We start from the raw sequence: 20,248 nt of genomic DNA on the forward strand, positions 1-20,248 counted from the left end.
AGCCGGGGGCTGACGAACATCTGGAAGGTACGAGGCACCGACTCTGCATTCTGCTCCCGGAGGTGGTTATAACCCAACCAAAAGACTGGTTGAGGGAAAGGAGTTTGTACGTGACTCGCAACGATGCCAGCAGCTTTACCCCTGAGACACTGGCACCCAGTACAGGTTCCACGCAAGTTCTGGACCTGGGCTCGGCGATCTGGCCAAGATGGTATTCTGCCAAGGGACACGAGACGGCTGCTGCTGGGGGTGTGTGAATGATTGAGGCCACCAGCTAGCAGGGCGATGCTTTCTTGCACATTTGCTCTCCCAAGACCCCACCGCAAGGCACTGCCTGCGCCCACGGGAGGCCACCAGAAGACACGGGAGCGGGTTGCTTTCCACACCGTGCAGGCTACCTTCGCCCTGCAGCTCCGTGGCCCCTCTCTTGGGGTCTTACTCATTATTTGATGAAATGAATGTTTCCCTTTATTACTGATGTCTACAGCTAAGGCCACCAGGACTCTAAGGCCTGACCTTCCCAGTGTCCTAAGGAACCTTTAATGAGACAGGGACACACATTTGCCATGGAAATGAGCCGCTGCAGTCCAACAATATTTTTAGAGCTTCGCTGAACAATAAGCCCTGTGCTTGTGTTTGGAGGAGGAGAGCCGAGCCATTAAAGTGACTTCCCAGATCCATGGGAACTTGCCACCGTGGGAGACATTCACAGCCTAGGAAACCCCGGGCCCTGTGGGGTAATCTGTCAGCTCCTAGGATTACGGTGGGCAAAGCCGCTTCATCACTTCTGGAGACGCCATTATTAGCAAATATTAGGAGAAACACTCTCTTCTTGGTTTCCTCACCCACTCACCAGGAGCCCGGTGGGGGGAAAAAATTCAGATCGAAAGTCTGCAACTTGCAATTACTTTGTTACCTGCCAGGGAAGGCTGTTGGCAGACCCTCCCCCTCCTCAAGGGGAAGAACGCTCTGGAAAATTAATCAAGACAGGCACTGCGGTTCTCACGGGGAAGTCAGTATCTGAGTGATGCTTCTGAGGGCAGTGCAGGGAGGCCCAGGAGAAGACCAAGAAATGAGAATTCCATCCATCCTCCTTCAACAAAAACCAGGTGTTTTCGGTCATCACAGTGGAGGGGAAAAGCCTGCTGTTGGTACCCAGCAGGCCAAGACCCGGGATGTGGCTCCACAGTCTACAAAGAAGAGAACAGTCCCCCAGGACAGAGAACAATCCGCCACAAACTCACTAGTGTTGAGGCTGAAAACCTCTTGTAAGTGCTTCAGCTGGTGCCCTCACCCCTGGGACAAGATCCTACAAACCTGCCCACTTCTGTCAGGCTCCATGCAAACCAGGAGCTGGCCATAAGGGCCACACAAGAACATTTTGAGAGTCACTGAAAAGAACATAGAACAGCCCCCTACCCCACCTATCCTCAAACCTGACCCCCAGCAGACACCAATGTGGCATCTGCCCCATCCCGAGACACGTGAGGAATGTTGTGTAAATGGAACTGTGCACAGTGGGATCTCCTGACACCAGTCCCAGGAAGACTCACCCATCTATCTGCCTGTGTCAATATAGCTCATCCCTTTTCATGGCTGAATAGTACTCCACGGTGTGGATGTGCCAGTTGGGTTAATCTATCGCCCACCAAAGGTCGTGGCAACCTTGGTGGTGAGTGCGATTACAAGTAATATCATTTTCTGTTCTATGTTTAAGATACTCATAATGTCAGACACAGATCGAGCTTACAAACACCACCTGTGCATACCACGCACTTAAAAGAGTTCCTGTTAAACCCTTAATGCTCCTGTGGCATTGAGGTGAGCCCTTTCTCTTCCTTTCTAGGCAAGTGTTCCAAACTCAAACAATCTGCACATTAACGTTCTTGCTATAAGATATCTAAGAAATGAACTCCATGATCATGGTGGCAAACTCGGGATCCAAAATGTTTAAATGACAGCTGTTGGGGGCGTGTGAGTGGGCAACGTCTCTGCACCGGGCAGAGCCTCAGTGAGACTCCATTTCTCACTGGTGTCTTTTCACTGGCGTTGTTACCAGAACCTTCGCGGGGTTTATTCCTGGGTGTTCCTCGTGGTGCGCTGGAATCCAGCCTGATGTCCTGGCTGATCCCAACAGCTGGGCCGGCTGCAGCCAACCCAGGCCTTGCACACGCTAGGCAAGCCCTCTACACTAAGCCACACCCCCGGCCCTTTTTATTTTGAGGCAGGGTCTCACTAGGTTGCAGAGGCTGGCCTCAAGCTTGCAGTCCTCCCGCCTCAGCCTCCTGAGCAGCTGGGATGACAGGAGGGCGCCATCACGCCTAGCCAGTTTTTCTTTCATGTGGAGAGTTCAACTGGTCGCTGCTGTGGCAGCTACGACCCCGATTCAGAATCCAAAGAGGAAGCACCAGACATCATCAATATCCTACAAATACGTGTGCTGGATAAAAGTCCTTTTACCTACTTTTCAGGGCGCCTCTCCAGCCCCTTCTATAAACCTCCGTGTTTAGAAAGCATCTTGCTTCTGCCCGAGATGAAAAAACCACCCAGTGGCTTCTGATAAGGCTAAACCTACACCTACCACAGGACCCAGCAATCCCACTCCTAGGCACTTCCTCAAGGTAAACAAAAACCTCTGTCCCCACAAAAACCTTACATGCAAATGTTTCTAGTAGCTTCACTTGGCAATCACCGAAACCTAGAAAGAACTCAATGTTCCTCAACAGGGGATGGACAAGCAGACTGCCATACAGCCTTCAAAAGGGAATATTACTTAGCCATAAAGAATCCACACACGGCTGATGCATGCAACCGCATGAACAAGCCTCAAGGGCCCTGCACTGAAGGAAGCCGACTATGACTATGTACCTTGTGACTCCATGTCCGCAGAATTGCTACAGAAGCAAAACCTGATGGACAGAAATCAATGGTGGCTGCCAGGGGCTGGCGTGGATGACTCAGGAACCTGAGAAAATTTGGGAAGAGCCACAGAATCTCTGTCTTGGTTGGTCATGTGACCCGTCTACATTTTGCAAAAATCTATAGACCTACACTCCAAAAAAATGGTACACTGGGTACATGTCAATCATGGCTTAACTGTTCAGGAATTAAAAAGGGAGGAAGCCATTACCACCACCAAGGAGGGGTCAGGTCTGTCTTCCCCGGGGCCCTCAACCAGCTCAATGAGCCCCTCTGCGGCTGGGCCCACGCAGCTCTGATCACCGTTGGTGTTGGTGCAAGTTGCCTTGTGTTAGGAACACGGGTCAGGAGAACACATTTCCTTGAGGATTTGGATGCTGGGAGGAAGCCCTGGAGGAAACACTTCCGATGTCCACAGGGTCTCCCTTGCTAAAATGTCCCTCCGTAACCAAGCTGGAAAAGGACTTCCACTTTCAGAAACAAGCCAGAGAAGAAAAATTGTGATTTCCCCAGGATTGACACCAGCCCAGGCACACGGACAGACACACACACTCACAAGCCTTGCTCCCTGGCTTCTCTCTTCCCAGGACGGTCGAGAGCGCTTCCGGCCGAGACACAGTGCCACCGTGGGCGTCACAAACAGCGCCCAGAGGCAGCGAGACCCGCACCCAGCAAGCCCGAGTGCCGTGACTGGAGCAAAACCAAGCGCAGCCTCTGCTGCTGGAGCTGCTCATTCAAATGCTGCTCCTATTTCATCTCAAGGTCTTGCTCCTTAAGCTTGTTCCCCTTTCAGACTGCTGGGAGTGTGCTGCGGGGAGGTGTTGCAAACCAAGAACATGGACTGAGCGCTCTGGAGAGGCAAGGCCCTCTGGAAAGCAAGCAGCCTTCAATAATCCCGCTTCCTTGCTGGGAAGTGTGTGCTCCATGACATGGAATCCTCTCTTCCTTGCAGCCTAAATCATCCCGAATGACACCGTGGATATTTGGGGAATGGGAAGGAAAGAGAAGATGGAGGAGAAGGGGGATGGACAGAAATGGCCCCTGGTTCATCCTGCAGATGAGCAGGACCTGACCAAGTTCAGTGGCTCTGAGGACCAGCTACTGGGAGGCGAGACCGATTTTTTCACGGGTTTGGTGGTATGGAAGGCGAGCGTGCGCTCGGGTGTCTGAGCGCTCGGGTGTCTGAGGGGGAGCGGATCAAGGAAATGATTTTCTCCTCAAAGGTGGGGGAGAAGGTGCTCTTCAAGTTGGTGGAGGATCATTAACTATGGGCTTAAATAAACCTTAGAATTGAGGTAAAGAGAAAACCAAGCCAATCATGTATACTTAAACACCAGCCATTTCCTCTCCCCCCTTCCTCCTTGTGGTGCATTTAAAAAAATTCCAGAATACACACAAGGACTCCATCCAAGCCATCTCTCCTTAAACACGGGCCACACCTACTGGAAAGTCACTTGGATGTTGGTGAATCATTAGGAAAAGAATTCAACAGACATTATACAGAAGTGACGCTTGGGAGATTCTGGACACCCTGCTCTGTCCCAGTCTCGGTTCCCTAGCTGCCTGGTCACAGAAGCTTGATAAAAACAAACAGGAGAAGTGTCAACAAATACCACACGAGGAGGCCAGCCTTCCTGCCGGGGGGGGGGGGGGGGGGGGGGGGGGGGGGAGGGAGATCTCTGTTTACGGAAAGACGGCGCGAAGCACTTACGCCCCGGACGTGGGGCCAACCACCAGCACAGCTGCTGTCCCCAGGTAACAGATTCTCTCTCCTGCCTGACATTCACAAACAGCTTGTTGACACACTCTCCCTGTCCCTACCATCAATATGGCCTCACACAGAGCTATTTCAAGTACCACGAGGGAAGCAGGACCCGGTGCGTGGGGTTGCTCCCCTGCAGGCAGCTCAGGGGGTCTCCGAGTTCTGTGACAGGAGAACACCTGTCCTCCATGCTCTGGCAACAGCCCAGCCAAACGCTCAAATACGTACCAAGAACATGTATCCCCATGGACAGTGCTAGCTGGGATTCCAAGTAAAAAGTCCCAAGCTTGGATGAGAGGGATTTCATTTAAAACATGCTCCATGTCCCACCAAGTATCCCTTTTGCCTGGGAGAACCTCTTTTCTAGGGGAAACTGATGCTATGTGATTTGCTCAGGGTTTGAGCCATGTTCTTTGCATCGATGCCTGCCTATTTTCCCTTTCAGCCTGGGTCCAGGTGCCGATCAGCTGGTTCCTCCTCAAACCTAGCACAGACAGTTCCGGGCTGACAATGGTCCGACTTCTCTTTGGACTTTGACAACAGCACACGCGCCTTACACATTCAGTAGAAACTGTTTCAGATTTTGCCCTGGGATCTCGAGTTCTTGCTGCACTTCTGATTCTCAGATGCGGCACCTCCGGGCAGCCCCAGGATCGGTAGGTCGACATGCAATGTCTACAGCATGCAGCGCTCCGAGCTGGGGGCTTGCAGGCCACGTACAGCCCATGCGGTTTCGGATCAGCATGTTTTCTACTTTTGATGAGTGGATGCGACCACCATATAATGTAAGCAAACAGGTTATAGCATTCAGATTGGCTAGGCTAAGCCATGATGTTCTGTAACTTAGGCTACAGGTATGAAGTGCCTTTTCAACTAAGGTGCATTTGAGGGGAGGGGACCACATGGTTAAGCAGAGGATCATGCTATGGTTTAGATCTAAGATGTCTCCAGAGGCCCCATACTAGGTAAGGTGGTGGGGTGTTGAAGAAGGGGGGGCCCCAGTGGGAGGAAGCTAGGTCTTTGGAGGTGCATCCCATCCCTGAAGGACCCTGGGCTCTTCCTCTTTGGCTCCATAAATCTCTGGTGTCAAATCTACAAGGTTCAAGTCAACACCCCAGTGGGCCAATGCTCCCACCACAGTGGAGACCAGGAGCACAAACTGCTCCTGACCCTCTCCATGTTGATCACAAGTTCGAGGTTCGCTTGGGTCTCATTTCACCTGAACAGAAACGTCATGGGGATAGCATCGCCTTCCAGCCTGGGAATGAGATAGCCCCAAGACCTTCTCTCCTCCCCACTCTCTCTCTCACAAAGGGCACCGTTAGCCCTCCTTGTTACCCTTCCACCAATGGCCAGCGATCCACCCGCAGCACCTTGAAGGCAAATTTCCTCCGGACAGAGAAGCAAACCCCTTACCTGATTCCTGGAGGTACCGATACACCAGAAAGTTCACCTCGTCACTGGTAATGCTCATCTTAGCCTCACCTCGCGGCGATGAGGTCTTCACAAAGCGGGAGCCACCCTCTGCGGGGAGAAATGAAGCGATAAGCCATCAGTCAGAACTCTCAGGACGCTGCCCGTGTTCCACGTCTGCATTCTTTTGGAGAGGACTGAAAACACCACCCACAACGACCCAAATGTCCTTCCACTGGTGAATGGACAAAGAAAAAAAGAGAAAATAAAATACTATTCAGCCATTAGCAACGGAACCCTGCCATTTGCTTCAACATGGATTGAACTGAAGACCATCAGGTTGAATGAAAATAACCCGGGAGGCACAGGGAGTCAAGAACCAACAGGTCTCACCGATAGGCGCATCTAAAAGTCGATTGCATGGGACTCGAGAGTACAGCCGTGATGACCAGAGGCCAGGACAGCAGGGTGGGAAGGGCTGATTAATGGGTGTAATTTACACTGACAAGTTCTGAGGTGCTCACGCACAGCAGCATTGACTGCAGATAATAATGCAGTGTGTGTTTCAAAAAGCTGCAAGAAAGCCTGTTGAAAGGTTTCGCCATAAACAATGATAAACGTTTGAGGAGACACAAGTTAAACCTGCTTTAAACATTATGCAATAAACACATGTATCAAAACATTCCATGGGCTAGGCATGGTGGTGCACGCCTGTACTCCCAGTGACTCAGGAGGCTGAGGCAGGAGGATCCCGAGTTCAAAGCTAGCCTCAGCAAAGCGAGACCCTAAGCAACCCAGTGAAACCCTGTCTCAAAATACAAAATAGGGTTGGGGATGTGGCTCAGTGGTTGAGTGCCCCTTAGTTCAATCCTTGGTACTCCCCCCCCCAAAATTCATGGTACCCCATTAATATGGTTTGTTTTTATGTATCAGTTGCAAAATAGATAAAATTAAAAAGTGCTTATTGCCTTTGATTTCATTTGGTGACATTTCTGTACTTGTGTACAGGGTGTAAAGAAAACTGTCAAAGCACAAATGCGTCCCAATCTCTGCTTGACGTCTGCAGAGTTTACTCCGAAGACATCGCCTTAGGAAGCCAAGTAAAGACACTCAAAGAGAAGCTGTGAAATCAGAGTACACACCCCGATGAAGAAGTGAAATATTATTTAAGGGGAAGAAATTAAACATCAAAAACAGAACATGGGAGCTCTGTACAGACTTCGGCAAGAGCATCACACTGCTGAGGAGGAATCGGTGCAGAGGCAAACCTGATCCTTCAGGATTTTTACATCCTGCCCAGGTGCAGCCCTCTGGTTGGTGTATCATCAACTCCTAATGAGGAGACAACAGGCAGGCGTCTCTCAGGCTTAGTAGGGCCTCAAGGATGAACGCGAGAAACAGCTTGCCACTACACATCCCGACGCAAATGTATCACAGACGTCTCCATCAGCCCCTGGGGTGCCACGCATTCATCAGAGATGGTAAACGAGGAATTTTTCAAATTTCATTTGAAGACTATTATTAAAATATAGAAAGTAATCGTGTGCGACTGTCAGCTGATCTCTGCACCCCTCTGCAACATCACGTGAGTCATTAGGCGGACAAAAGCAAATTTTTTTTTTTTTTACAAGTTGAACCTCTACAGAATTTCTGACCCTTCCCCCCAAATAAACAATAAAAGAAACCGAAATTACTGATTCCCAGCATGAACTGAAGTTTGGCAATTCCTTGTTCCACAACTGGAGCTTCTGTGGTTTCAGACCCTTAACAGGCAGCGATGGAGACAGGAGTAGAATTCTGGGCTTTCAGCCTCTCCCTGCCCGAGAACTTCTGGACGGGCTAGAACCAGGTCAGCAAACCTACCAGTCCAACTGCAGTCAAACCCAGAGTCCCTGGAAGGTGACTGAGTCGGGAAAGAGAAACTGGCACCATGCAGGGGAGGGCAGATGCCACCTGCCTGCAAGGGCCAAAGCCTTTGGGAGGAACAGCCTTGGAGAGCGCCTGGTCTCACTTTTCTGCAAGCTACCAACGAGGAGGAGACAGAGGCACAGTCAGGATCTCGCAGCAGAGAGAAACTGCATCCGTGGACTAACTCCGCATGCCTCCCTGCATTCCCAGGTGCCAGCGACCCACTGGTCTCTGGGGACGACTATTCTACCTCCCCTAAGTCTGCCTTTTAATTTCTACCCTAAGGGCCAGGAACACAGAACAGCCCTGAGCAACCCCTGGTTTAACCTGAGGGAGGAGACCGCAGGCCGAGGCCACAGGACATGCTCCTGGGCCTGCCTCGTGTCCCCTGACAAAAAGCACTTTTGCAGAGAGTGAGACGACTTTGGGAACCAGCTCTTCCTATCACACGAGCACCTGTGGAGTCTCCTACTTACTCACGCTGGATGAAAGAGAAAAAAAAAATTCTGCCCCACTTTTTCTGTGACTAAAAAAAAAATGAGATCCAAGGAGATAGAAAAATTACTGGGCACCTACTATAGTGAAGCCATGGTAATTGGCAACACTCAACAAAAACACGACAAATTCCAAGATTCTGTCTTTGGCCAGGCTCAGTGTCACACGCCTCTAATCCCAGTGGCTTGGGAGGCTGAGGCGGGAGGATTGCAAGTTCAAAGCCAGCCTCAGCAACAGTGAGGCGCTAAGCAACTCAGTGAGACCCTGTCTCTAATACGAAATACAAAATAGGGCTGGGGATGGGGATCAGTGGTTGAGTGTCCCTGCATTCAATCCCCAGTATAAAAAAAGATTTTGTCTGTGACATACAGCTCATTAAGCTTAACAAGGTGCCTGTACGAGTCATGTAAAGTTCCCCACGTGTCCCCGAAGGTATCCTGAAGAAGTGGCAGTCTTCCAAGAAAGCAAAGTTCATAGAAGAGCTAAATTCTTGACTGATGGGGACAAGACCTCTGAATTCGCAAGAAGCAAGGTTAGACAGAAAAAGTTCGGGAGTTAATTTTTTTTTTTTTTTTTTGGTGTGTGTGTGTGCACGTGCGCACGCCCACATACAAAGGGTGTTTTATGAAAATAGCCTTTTTTTTTTGGTGGTGGTAGTGGTCCCAAGCATTGAACCTGGAGCCTCACACATGCTAGGCAAGTGTTTTATCACTGAGCTGCACAGCCAGTCCTAAGTTGCCCGGGCTGAGATCGTCCTGCCTCAACGTCCTCAGTTGCTGAGATTATAGGTGTATGCCACCACACCTGGCTGATCTCACCCTTAATGACACGCCTTATGCCCCCTTGTCTTGGGGCAAGAGGACCGGCCTCTGTGATGGCACTCGGGGTGAAGGATCAAGCATGTTTGCAGAGAGGAGACCACCTCCATCTTCTCCGTCAAGGATGATTCTCTGTGGACAAGTGGCATGAGGCCAGAGATGCCCGTGCCAGTTGCAGTACGGACTAATTAGAGGTTCATCCGGCCGAGGGGCTCCTACCCGTTCTGAACGCACTGGCTCTGTCAGGGTATTGGCCAGAGGGCAGGCAGACAATGTCCTGGTAGCCACAGAAGTGCCAGGGATGTGGGACTTGACTCGGGGGCCTGTGACCAGGAGCAGACAGCCCGATTCCTAACTGCAGCCCCTGCACCTTCAGCCTGGGATTGCAGGCTGTTAGGCGGCCAGCTTCCTCCCTGGTAGCAGGGCATGAGGATGCAGGCCTTGATGTGAAGGCCCAGAGCAGGGCCCACCGCGCGGTAAACGCCCAGCCCAGGTCAGCTAGTAGGCTTATTTAGCCACCTCTGAAAAGTGTCCCAGAGCCACCTGAAGGGGCCTTCGCGTTGGACCAGGGCAGAACATGAGGCGTCCCCACAGGTCCCCTCAGCCCTACCAGTTAACCAAGGACAGTCAGCCAGGCCAGGCCGCGCCTACACATTCCCTCAAAGAGGCCTGCGCCTGGGGCATCCTTCTAGAGTGTGCAGCCGGAAACCCAAGCCTCTCTAACTCTGAAGCAGTTTCCCGAAAGGCTTCCAGCCCTGCCCTTCTGAGAACTCGGGTGGATCTTTTCCAACCCCTCCCGGCGTCCAAACCGAAAGGGAGCGTTAGCACCGCTCACAGATCCGCCTCGCCCCAGAGCAGGGCCAAGGCCAGGAGCACCTCATGTTTATCTTCCTGCCTGACCCAGTTTCGGATGAGAGACACCTTCAGTTATGTTGATTTGAGGGCTTTGGAACGGTGATGACGCAAAAAGGGGGGGGGGAAGAACCCCTTCTACTTGCAGTTGAAGCCACAACACTCTCTCTGTGCTGCTTCAACAGCAAAAAGAAAACCGAGCGCAGGCCAGTGGCATTTGTGGAGACGCCTCAAGTCACACGCGTCTCCTTCCCGTATTCCTGTGAATCCAGATGTACCGCTTCCTCTCAAGCCTTGCACAGGCACCAGCTCTCTTCTATCACCCTGCCCATCTTTTCCTCCTATGTGATGAAGCTCTTTACCCAAAGACGACGTGGTTAAATAAACGGTGGTAAAAACATGGGAAATACCACGTAGCCATTAAAATGATTTTAAAAAGCAACCTGACACATGTACTCTGTGCTTGCTAAGTATGAAGCGTGAAGTGCTCAATGCTTTCCAGGACCTGCCACAGCTCTGACATAAATGTGGCCGTTCCTCCTATTATTGCCATTTTACAAGTCAGCAAAATAACGGCTCTGAGTGGACCATGCACAGGGCTAAGTTTTGCACACACATACACGCTTCAAAACGTGCTGACAGTTATCTCTAGGGGTGGAACTGTGTTGGACTTAATCTGTGTGTGTGCACTCGCGCCGTCTGTATTTTCTACTATGAACCTAAATTGTTTTCATTTGTAGTGAATAAATAATTGAAGCCTGTCGGTATCTTTGCGTGAGACTCGGTGCAACATGAAACTACAGGGTTGGGAAAGCCCCCAACCAGTCTTCTGCTGGGAAAAGAACTCTGCTCTTTGGTGGATAACAACACCTCCCAAAGAGGCATTCAGAAAGGGTCTTCTCTAGGCCTGGCTGCCCTTGTGGGTTGATGAATGGCTGGCTGAGACTTCATGCAAACCCCTGTGCAATTCGCAGATGTTTAAGGGATAGAAAAGAGCTTGGAAGCCGGCCCAGAAGCACACCTTCTTCAAAGCGCTCCCCCTAGTAAAGGCAAACCTGTTAGAAAGCTCGTTTCTGGAGCCAGGTGACGGACATGGCCAACAGGGTATGTTCCCTCTAACATTCACCTCTCCACAGTTGGATGCAAGTTCTTGTATTCAGGATTCCAAGTGAATGCCTCTCAAGCAGGTCTGCTCAGGAAACACTGAGAGCTACTGCTACCACACAGGAGTACTTTGTCCTGTTTTTCTAATGACTTGGGTGTTTGCGGTAATATTCCCAATGTCCAGATCATTACAATGATTTTCTAGCCAGAAATCAGTTCGGAGGGAGGGAGGGAGAGAGAGAGAGGGAGGGAGAGAGGGAGAGAGGGAGGGAGGGAGGGAGAGAGAGAGAGAGAGAGAGAGAGAGAGAGAGAGAGAGAGAGAGAGAGAGGGAGGGAGGGAGGGAGGGAGGGAGGGAGGGAGGGAGGGAGGGAGGGAGGGGAGGGGAGGGAGGGAGGGAGGGAGGGGAGGGGAGGGGAGGGGAGGGGAGGGGAGGGGAGGGGAGGGGAGGGGAGGGAGAGAGAGAGAGAGAGAGAGGGAGGGAGAGAGAGAGAGAGAGAGACACTCCACATGATGTGCACCAGACCCTTGGATTTCAGGCACACACATGGGCTGGTTACGAAACCTCTATAAACACTGATTTTCCACCTAAATATATAGGATTCATCGGGGCCATAGAAAGTCTTTCCAGTGTTAGCATCGTAAGTGGGGTCATCTACCCATGTCATCTGGCCTGCAGAGGCGTAGTGGAAGGTGACAAGATCAGCTCCTTCTGTGTCCTGTCTTGCCTTACGATCCCTCGTGCGTGAACTTCCACCAGAGTGATGTCATGAGGTCGCAGAGCTCAGGGAGCCCTTGCTAGGGTTGGCCCTGCACTGCCTAGACATTCACCCTCTAAAACTGCAAGCCATAGAAACCCTTTTTCCCTCTAAGCAACCCGTCTCAGGTATTTCCTTAGAGTAACACCAACCACCACCCTAAGAACTCATAAAACTGATACCCGCTCTTCGTCTTTCCTGCATTTTCCCACCTCTACATCAGAGCAATTATCTTGTCTTGTCCTGGTTTGAAATCCATCTCGACTGACAACGTCAACAGTGACACTCTGAAATGTGGACCTTCCTCATGAGCATACCAAGCACTTTAAAACTGACATCCAGGAAGACACTATCACCAAAGCATGCTACAGATGACAGGCAGGCAGGCGCGCGCTGGAACGGTGCAGTCAGAAGCCCTCGCTTCCTAATGTGTTATTTGCAGATTATTCCCAGCCTCATGGAAGACCTACAGCTACTATAGTTCCCACTAAATGGAACAACACAGTCCCATTTCTGAGGATGATCTCAGAGGGCCATCTACAAGTTGCCCACTATGGGAGAGAAGAAGAAATTCCAAGTCACTTACAAACGTCTTACAGTAGGAATCTGATCAACGCCTACTTAATTTATTGAATTGACACTTATGTTTCCTAAGCACCACATTAATACCCCATCAAAACAGCACCTCTCCCTGGTACTCACAGGTGTCAACCTAACAACTTCACAGAACTTCTCTGGGTGTCAATTTTGATTGTGTGTGTGGCCTTCAACTCGACACCTGCACACAGGTAACCGTTTTCTCTGCTACCTTGGAAAGCCTGGCATGTCAGCAGATTTATACATAGCGACCTACATGATTTTCTAATAAGTTTCAAGGTTAACCAGCAAGTCAATTTGCAGATAGACACAAATCATGTTAAGAAACTAATAAAGCATAGAATTAAGGTACAGGAGCCAAGTAAAATCTATACTCAAGTGCCCAATTATAATTAATGCTTCAGCTTAATTATAATTCATAATGTTGACAAGAGAGATCGATTTTCGATGGCGTCTCCCTCTCATGGCAAGACTCGGGAAAGTTTACGATAGCCAGTCCAGGATCCAAAATTCTTGGAAGGCAGCACAAGGCTAATTCCTCATGCAGAGTTGACCACATAGTTATAAGCCTTTGATGATGTTCTTACTACCTTCAATTTCTGCCCAGAGGAATATCTGCAAGTTCTCTTTTTTGGGGAGGGGAAGATTACTTTAAAACAGGGGTTCAGCTTTGGTGAAATGCTTCTCAAACGGACCTCGGGCAGCAGGACTAGCATGGAGGGAGGGCACATGCTTACCGTTACGGTGACGTCATGTGGAGGCCTTTGGGCCAGTGGGCTGCCCGGCATCCGATCGTAGACTCCGCAGACCGTCTGCAGGCACGAGCCTGGGGAGAAACAAGATTGGAGAAGCAGACTTAAAGATCTCTGGGGGTGTGCTGGCTCCTCACCCCACCCCCAGGCCTTCAGGTTCGTCCTTCATGGTGTCCAAAGGTGTCTTAATCCCGAGCTCAGATGACAGGTGTGCTGGATGCAAAGCAAAAAGGAAAACAACCCAAAAGAGAAATTACAATAGCCAGTGAGGCATGTAAACATGATGGCAGAAAAGAGCCTCCAATTAGATAAAACCACTTTCAGCTCAGATACTGCTACTGCTGGTTATTTTTTGGCAAATGACTGTCCATCAAAACATCTTCGTTTTCGGACAATACCTCAGTGCAAACGATAAACTAAGCACAACTCTTATTTTTCAGTTGCTACAAACAAATGGGCCATTTCCCCTTTGTCCCTAAGAAATTTCTAGTCCTGGGTTGTGAATGAACCTCGTCTCTTAGAGACTTGAAATTATCCAGAATCATCTTAAAAACCAAGTCACCAAGACAATTAAATGACCGTCATTTTCTTTAAACTCTTACTCAACAGTTTTCAGTCAGAATCAAAAGGTACCAGGTTTAACACGATTCAGATCCACACGAGGCTGCATGCTCAAGCTGTTTCTTATTAGTGAATTTATAAGGAACCCCGTAAATTGTTTTCAGGAAGTTCAAGCAAATTATTCCCACTGAGTTGTGTTTATAGTAATACTGTTTAAAGGAAGGAAATTAAAGAGATTCTACAGGCAGGTTCATGAGCCTCCAGGTTTCATTACAATGCATAAAAAAAAAGAAATCCTAAGATTATACAAGATGAAAGTAATACCAGGCAAGAAGAGTAATGAGATTTATACAGAATACATCCACAACTCTAGAAATTAAAGGGCTTAGGAATGAAGCAGCAACAAAGGAATATTGATTTTGCTTATAAAGTTTTTTTAAAAACCCATTGATTTATGGAAAGAAAAATCTTTAGTGGAGATAAACACAGCAATACTTGTTAGAGTAAGCGGAAACAGAAAGCAAATTACTGTTTGCAGGATTGGGCTGTAAATTATGAGGGGTGGGGAGTGGGAAGGGAATAAGCCTTATGATGAAATTACTAAATGTCATCAAGCATCAAAATATGAGCAGATTCTACCACAATAAGCTCCAAATTGCCTGTAAATTAAAACATTACAATCCATAATAATTCAATAAGTAATTAATATACAGACAGCTCTTATTACAAGCTGTTCAGGGAGGAAAAAAAAAGCTTTAGAAAATGAAATTCCTATTTTTTTGGTCCACAACAGATGGTAACTCACAAATTAGAGTCTTGAAGTTGAAGATTATCTTTTATATATGTTGCAAAACTCTCTAAATGTAATTAGCTTATCTCCTACGTGTGATCAACACAGAAAAAAATTGGGCATGGCGACTCTGGTTCATAACATTCTGTGGTTACGCAACACATCAGAACTAATTAGCTCACTGATAGAAACAATACAGGAAAACGAGAAATCCAACCCCTGATATCTGGTCCTGACCGACTCCATTTTCAGTACAATCATTATCAGTAAACTGTACCAGCAAGAGATGTTGATGTCATGTGAAGAATTTGTGTAGAACACAAATGATGTTAATTACTGCAACATGTTCCTTTTCCCAAACGGCAAGACCTGACAGATATAAAAAGAAGTCTCCGTGTCCTGTTGCCCTGGGCTCCTGGTGTGGCCGACATACACACCCTGGGCTCTCTGGGCAAGCCACTCAGAAAGCACCTGCTTTCCCACGAAGAAAAGTAGGTCAAAACAGAGCTTGGGCTGATACAGTTCTGGAAACAATTAAGGCTGTAATCAAATATGACAAAATAATTGACGGACTCCTGATCCACCAGCCCTCCTTCCCTGGTGCATTCACCTTGACCTTTAAGTCACGCATGGACGTCTTACAGCTTGCTGTGAGGCCGGTGTGCAGCTCCAAGACCAACTTCTGCAGACAGTGGACCAGCAGATTTGAGAAGTGACATGTACACCGTGGGTTTTGCCTTTGCAATGCTGTCATTGCTGGCGAGAGGTATTGGCCCCAGGAATGGTTGCTGTTTGCATAGGAGAATGTGCAACCACAAATCCCACCATTTCATGTGAGTATAATGCACCAGTAACAGAATGTGTAAAGAAAATAATATGCCACTGGCCGTGAGATTTCTTCAGCATAGGCTGGTCATGGGGTGCATACACAAGGAATGCTAGGTGAATGAATGAATGATGTACCACATCAGGGATTGAACGCAGGGGTACTTGAGCCACCTCAGAAAGCCCATCCCCAGCCCTATTTTGTATTTTATTTAGAGACAGGGTCTGAGTTGCTTAGTACCATGCTGTAGCTGAGGCTGGCTTTGAACTTGCAATCCTCCTATCTCAGCCTCCCGAGCCACTGAGGTCACAGGCATGCACCACCATGACCAGCTCAAACTAGCCATTTCAAAGTGCACAGTTCAGTGGCATTTATATGTGTTATGTGACTAGAACCTATACCCATTTCCAAATCATTGTCACCACTCCAGAAGGTAATCCTCTACCTGGGAGGCTGTTCCCACTCCCTTCTCGGAGTTATAGCAATGAGCAGATGGACTGCCCGGACTTGCCCATGCAGGATGCGTCCTGTCAGTATAAACCACATCGCATGGTCTATGACCTTCTGTGTCTGTCTTCATTCACGGAGCATGTTCACTTCCATCAGGTGTAGCACACATCATTCCTTTTAATGGCTGAATACTATTCCGCTACGTCAATGGATTGCATTTGGTCCAGCAGGTGATGAGCATCTGGCTCCTAGGAACAGTGCTGCTACGAATGTGCATGCACGAGCGTATGTTTGGGCATCTACTTTGCATTCCCGGGGAGTACCTACCAAGCAGTGCCACTGTCCTACTCTGCTCTCTGGAGATCAGTTTACTCCTTCCTAAGAACCCAAGAGGAAAGCAGGAGAGGTGGACAGAAGCTGAGCTGTCCTGACCTAGGGGGAGAGAAGAGGACGTGGCTACAGAAGCCAAGCAGCCAACAAAGGCAGCAACCCCACAAGGAGGGTCTGCCAGCATAAGAGCCACTTGCCCTGTGGCCACGAATACCGGGCTATTTTTCTGTTGGGGGCAAACAAGATGACTTTCCCATTCAGACGCATGTGCTACTGGGTGCATAAGCACTTCCGAATAAAAGCACGAGATCATCAGGTCTCTGCCTCCCTCCCACCCCCCGCCCCAGGACAGCAGGCATCGGGAGACACTCCTCCATACCATGACTACAGGTGGAGCTCTCCTACAGGGGATACACAGCACCCACCCCCAACCAAGATCAATCCAGGCCAAAAAGTCAAGTACCGAGGCCAAGGAGCTCTCTTACAAGAAAATAAGTCACAGAAGCACCGAGTTCATCTCTTTGTGGCTGCTGCCTGGATAATTTTATTTTGCAGAGGGTTTAAAGATACTAGAAGGTAGCCAGGCGCAGTGGAGCGTGCCTGTAATCCCAACAGTTCAGGAAACTGAGGCAGGAGGATCCCAAGTTGGAGGTCAGCCTCAGCAACTTAGTGAGGCCCTAAGCAAGTTAGCGAGACCCTGTCTCAAAATAAAAAGGGCTGGGGATGTGGTTCAGTGGTCAAGCACCTCTGGGTTCAATCCATGGTCCCCCCCACCAAAAAAAAAGTAGAAGATAAACATAATACAGGTCTGAAGATTCAGAAAGGATTGCCTAAGGGTTATTTCCATAGGTTGCCAGAATGCTTCTTTCTGTGTGGTCCAAATTTATAAAATAAATAGCTGATGGATCGCGACAGGATGTGTTCTGATCGATTGTAAATCAAAATGTTTAACAATGTAATCACCGATTCTCTTTCTAGATAAAATATAATCAAGTCTGTACAAGAAAATTCCTTTAGTTGGCCACGGAGAGGCCAGTAAGGAACAGGTCTGGGGCCTCCTGCCAACAGCCCGGGGCCACTTGCCAGCCATGGAACAGAGCCACCAGGGACATGGATCCTCAAGGGCCCTATGGAGACTCCAGGTGACATCTTGCCTGCAACCTCAGGAGAGGACCCAAGCACAGCATTCACCCAGCCTGGTCACACTGACATTGCTGACCTTCAGCGTCTAACCCACTGTCAAACCAGGTGGGGAATATGCCTGGGGCAGGGGGTCTTCTCAGCAAGTGCCTCATAAATCGGAGATCATGTTTGCAAGGCTGTTGCCTGGAAAATGCACAACCAGTGAACTTGGAAGCCCATCCACTGGAGATTTTAAATAAGTAGAGAGAGTAAGCCAAAGTATGTTCTTCGGAATGTTTTTTTTTGGACGGGGCCAGTACTGGGGATTGAACCAGGGCCTTGTACATGCTAGCAAGCACCGTACCACTGAGTTACATCCCCCACCTTTCATTTTTTAAATTTTGAGTTAGAGTCTTGCACTGTTGTCTAGATGACCTCAAACTTGTGACCCGCCTGCCTCAGCCTCCCAAGTAGCTGGGATTACAGGCCTGTGTCAATGCACTGGACATAGAATGAGGTTTTCCAGGTCACTTAGTAGGCATTTGTTATGAAAAACGGTCCCCCAATCCAAAAGGACCGGCATCGAGGGGTTAAACGGAGATGGAAAGAGAAACAGCCCGCACATGTGTTTGCCTGGCTTGCTCTGAAGTGCTCTGAACTCACTTAGTCCTGATAATTTAAAATGCATCAAGTGCTTAGAATGCTATCTGCTCAGATGACCTGTACTCTGTCTTGCAGAAGCAACGGTTCCCATCCTCACGGGGCTATGGTCAGCTCAGGGACTTCCACAGTGCCCAGGAGCTGCTCGGGCACCTGACAACACCTTGTCCCTCTGTGCCTTGATGTGTTCACAGCTCGGAGCCGCAGGCAGCACGTACTCTGTGACATGCCTTCTTCCCCCAGCAATGCCTCTCCTGGGCTCCCTGTGCACCTAAGCACCAACCAGACCATTCTCCACCTGAGCAACCGCCCAGACCATTCTCCAAGGTCCACTCGGTCTACGTCCAGTGCCTCCACAGAACACTTTGCACGTGCTGAAACGTTCAAGGCGGTTTTCTGATGGATGATGAATAGACCCTGCCACTAAACACCAAGATCAACGGGGCTCCCACTGCTAGAGGCTCACGTGTTTTCCAAGGGAAATACACAAGCCAAGGCGGCTTGGGAAACAGACTCTGGGAGCCCGAGATGCAGAATGACAGTGGTCGGCCACCATGGATCAGTGTGCCACCATGGATCAGTGTGCCGGGAGATAACACAAAAGCAAATGCTACTTTTAACATAATAATAGTGTCAAGAAGTGGGGCAGTTCCACACCAGCCTCCGCCCACTGGGAATTAAAACCAGGACACCATCCCTGCCTCTTTTCAATCACAACCCATCAATCATTCTCTCACATCGTTTCTGAGTCACATTTAGAAAACCCTTTGTGCAGATGGACCATTTTCTGCCCCTGTGGTCAATGTATGCCCATCTCTATCCAGAAAGGGGGACACGCCTTCTTCGAAGTCCTAAGTATGGCATACAAAAAGGGTTATGTATTCTTCACTTAGCGACACTAGAGTTTATAATAACCCATTTGGATAAAGTTTACCTATTCTTCCTACATTTACATATGTAGTTTACATCGTCTTTATATACACACGTGAAAAACATTTCGAAATGCTAAAATCATTCACCTGTTACTTTTCTCAAAAGAACAGAATACTAGAAACATTTATCTTGGAGTGACCCTAAGTGGTGTATTCTTTGTACGTTTTTAGGTCCGCCCCCCCCCCGCCCCAGAGGGGTGTCCTATATTTGGGACAAAGGCACACGATAGGTTAGTGTTCTTTAAAAATAAGTCTAGGAAACCGTAAACTCAACTCAAGACACTTTGGAAAAGATTTTCCTTTTAAAAAAAAATCTGTGTGGTCTGGCAGGACCACGCTTATAATCCCTGGAGCTCAGGAGGCCGAGGCAGGAGGATGAGAGTTCAGAGCCTTACAACTTAGCGCGAGGCCCCGTCTGTAAATAAAATAAAAAAAGTGCTGGGGATGTGGCTCGGTGGTTCACTCCCCAAAGTCTGCGTGGGTCAATGATAAAAATTGCTGTCCCATGTCTAAAGAGGCGGCGGCTCAGCCCCACGCTGCTTCTTTCCACTCCACAGCGGTCATCACAACCATGTCTCTGGCTTCCCCCCCTGGGCCGTGGGAAGACGTTTCAGACCCAAACCGTGGCACTACTGTGCGCTCTCCTCCCCCTTCATGAAATGAGTTCAGCAGGTGGGGACGCACCCAGGCGTGGCAAGTGAGAGGGCACTGCTGCAGACCTAGAGCTGGCGGGAGCACGCCTCCCGTTCCCAGGGCCACGTGGCGGGCAACCTGGACGGGAGGCAGGGCGACTCCCTCCACCTGAGCCACTGACCACAGGCAGATGGTGGGTGGCCGTGTCCCCACCAACAGGCTGCAGGCAGGGTGGACACACCTCCGCCTTGCAGTGGCTTCACATCAGACTCACAGCTGTGCGCTCCTGGCCTAGCCACACCTCCAGCCCTTTACTGTTTCTTTTGAAACAGGGTCTCACTCAATTGCTGAGCCTGGCCTCAAACTTGTGATCCTCCTCCCTCAGCCTCAAGATCATTGGGAAAAGAAATAACCAAATATTTTGCTGGGAACGGTTAAGTCTATCATTTAATTTGAAACTACTTTTATCACGGAGAAGCACCGACAGACCACGTGAGACAGGGAGTATTGAAGAGCTCTATCAATCATCCACATAGGTCACATCAAGGAAATGTCTCATCATAAAAAT

At 49.2% G+C, this 20,248-nt stretch overlaps 1 protein-coding gene across 3 annotated transcripts in view; it reads right to left on the reverse strand.

The window, feature by feature from the left end:
• Window positions 1-20,248, reverse strand: part of Tbl1x (transducin beta like 1 X-linked) — a 178,234-nt gene that overhangs the window by 38,956 nt on the left and 119,030 nt on the right. For all 3 annotated transcript variants that reach the window (XM_026414574.2, XM_026414575.2, XM_026414576.2), the window contains 2 exons: window positions 13,362-13,450; window positions 6,098-6,205 (listed from right to left, as the gene is read on the reverse strand). In XM_026414574.2, coding sequence (XP_026270359.2) covers window positions 6,098-6,155 — 58 coding nt within the window. In that variant the 5' untranslated portion in view covers window positions 6,156-6,205; window positions 13,362-13,450. The remainder of the gene's footprint in view (window positions 1-6,097; window positions 6,206-13,361; window positions 13,451-20,248) is intronic.

The sequence above is a fragment of the Urocitellus parryii genome, chromosome X (genome assembly GCF_045843805.1).
Source record: "Urocitellus parryii isolate mUroPar1 chromosome X, mUroPar1.hap1, whole genome shotgun sequence".
NCBI lineage: Eukaryota > Metazoa > Chordata > Mammalia > Rodentia > Sciuridae > Urocitellus > Urocitellus parryii.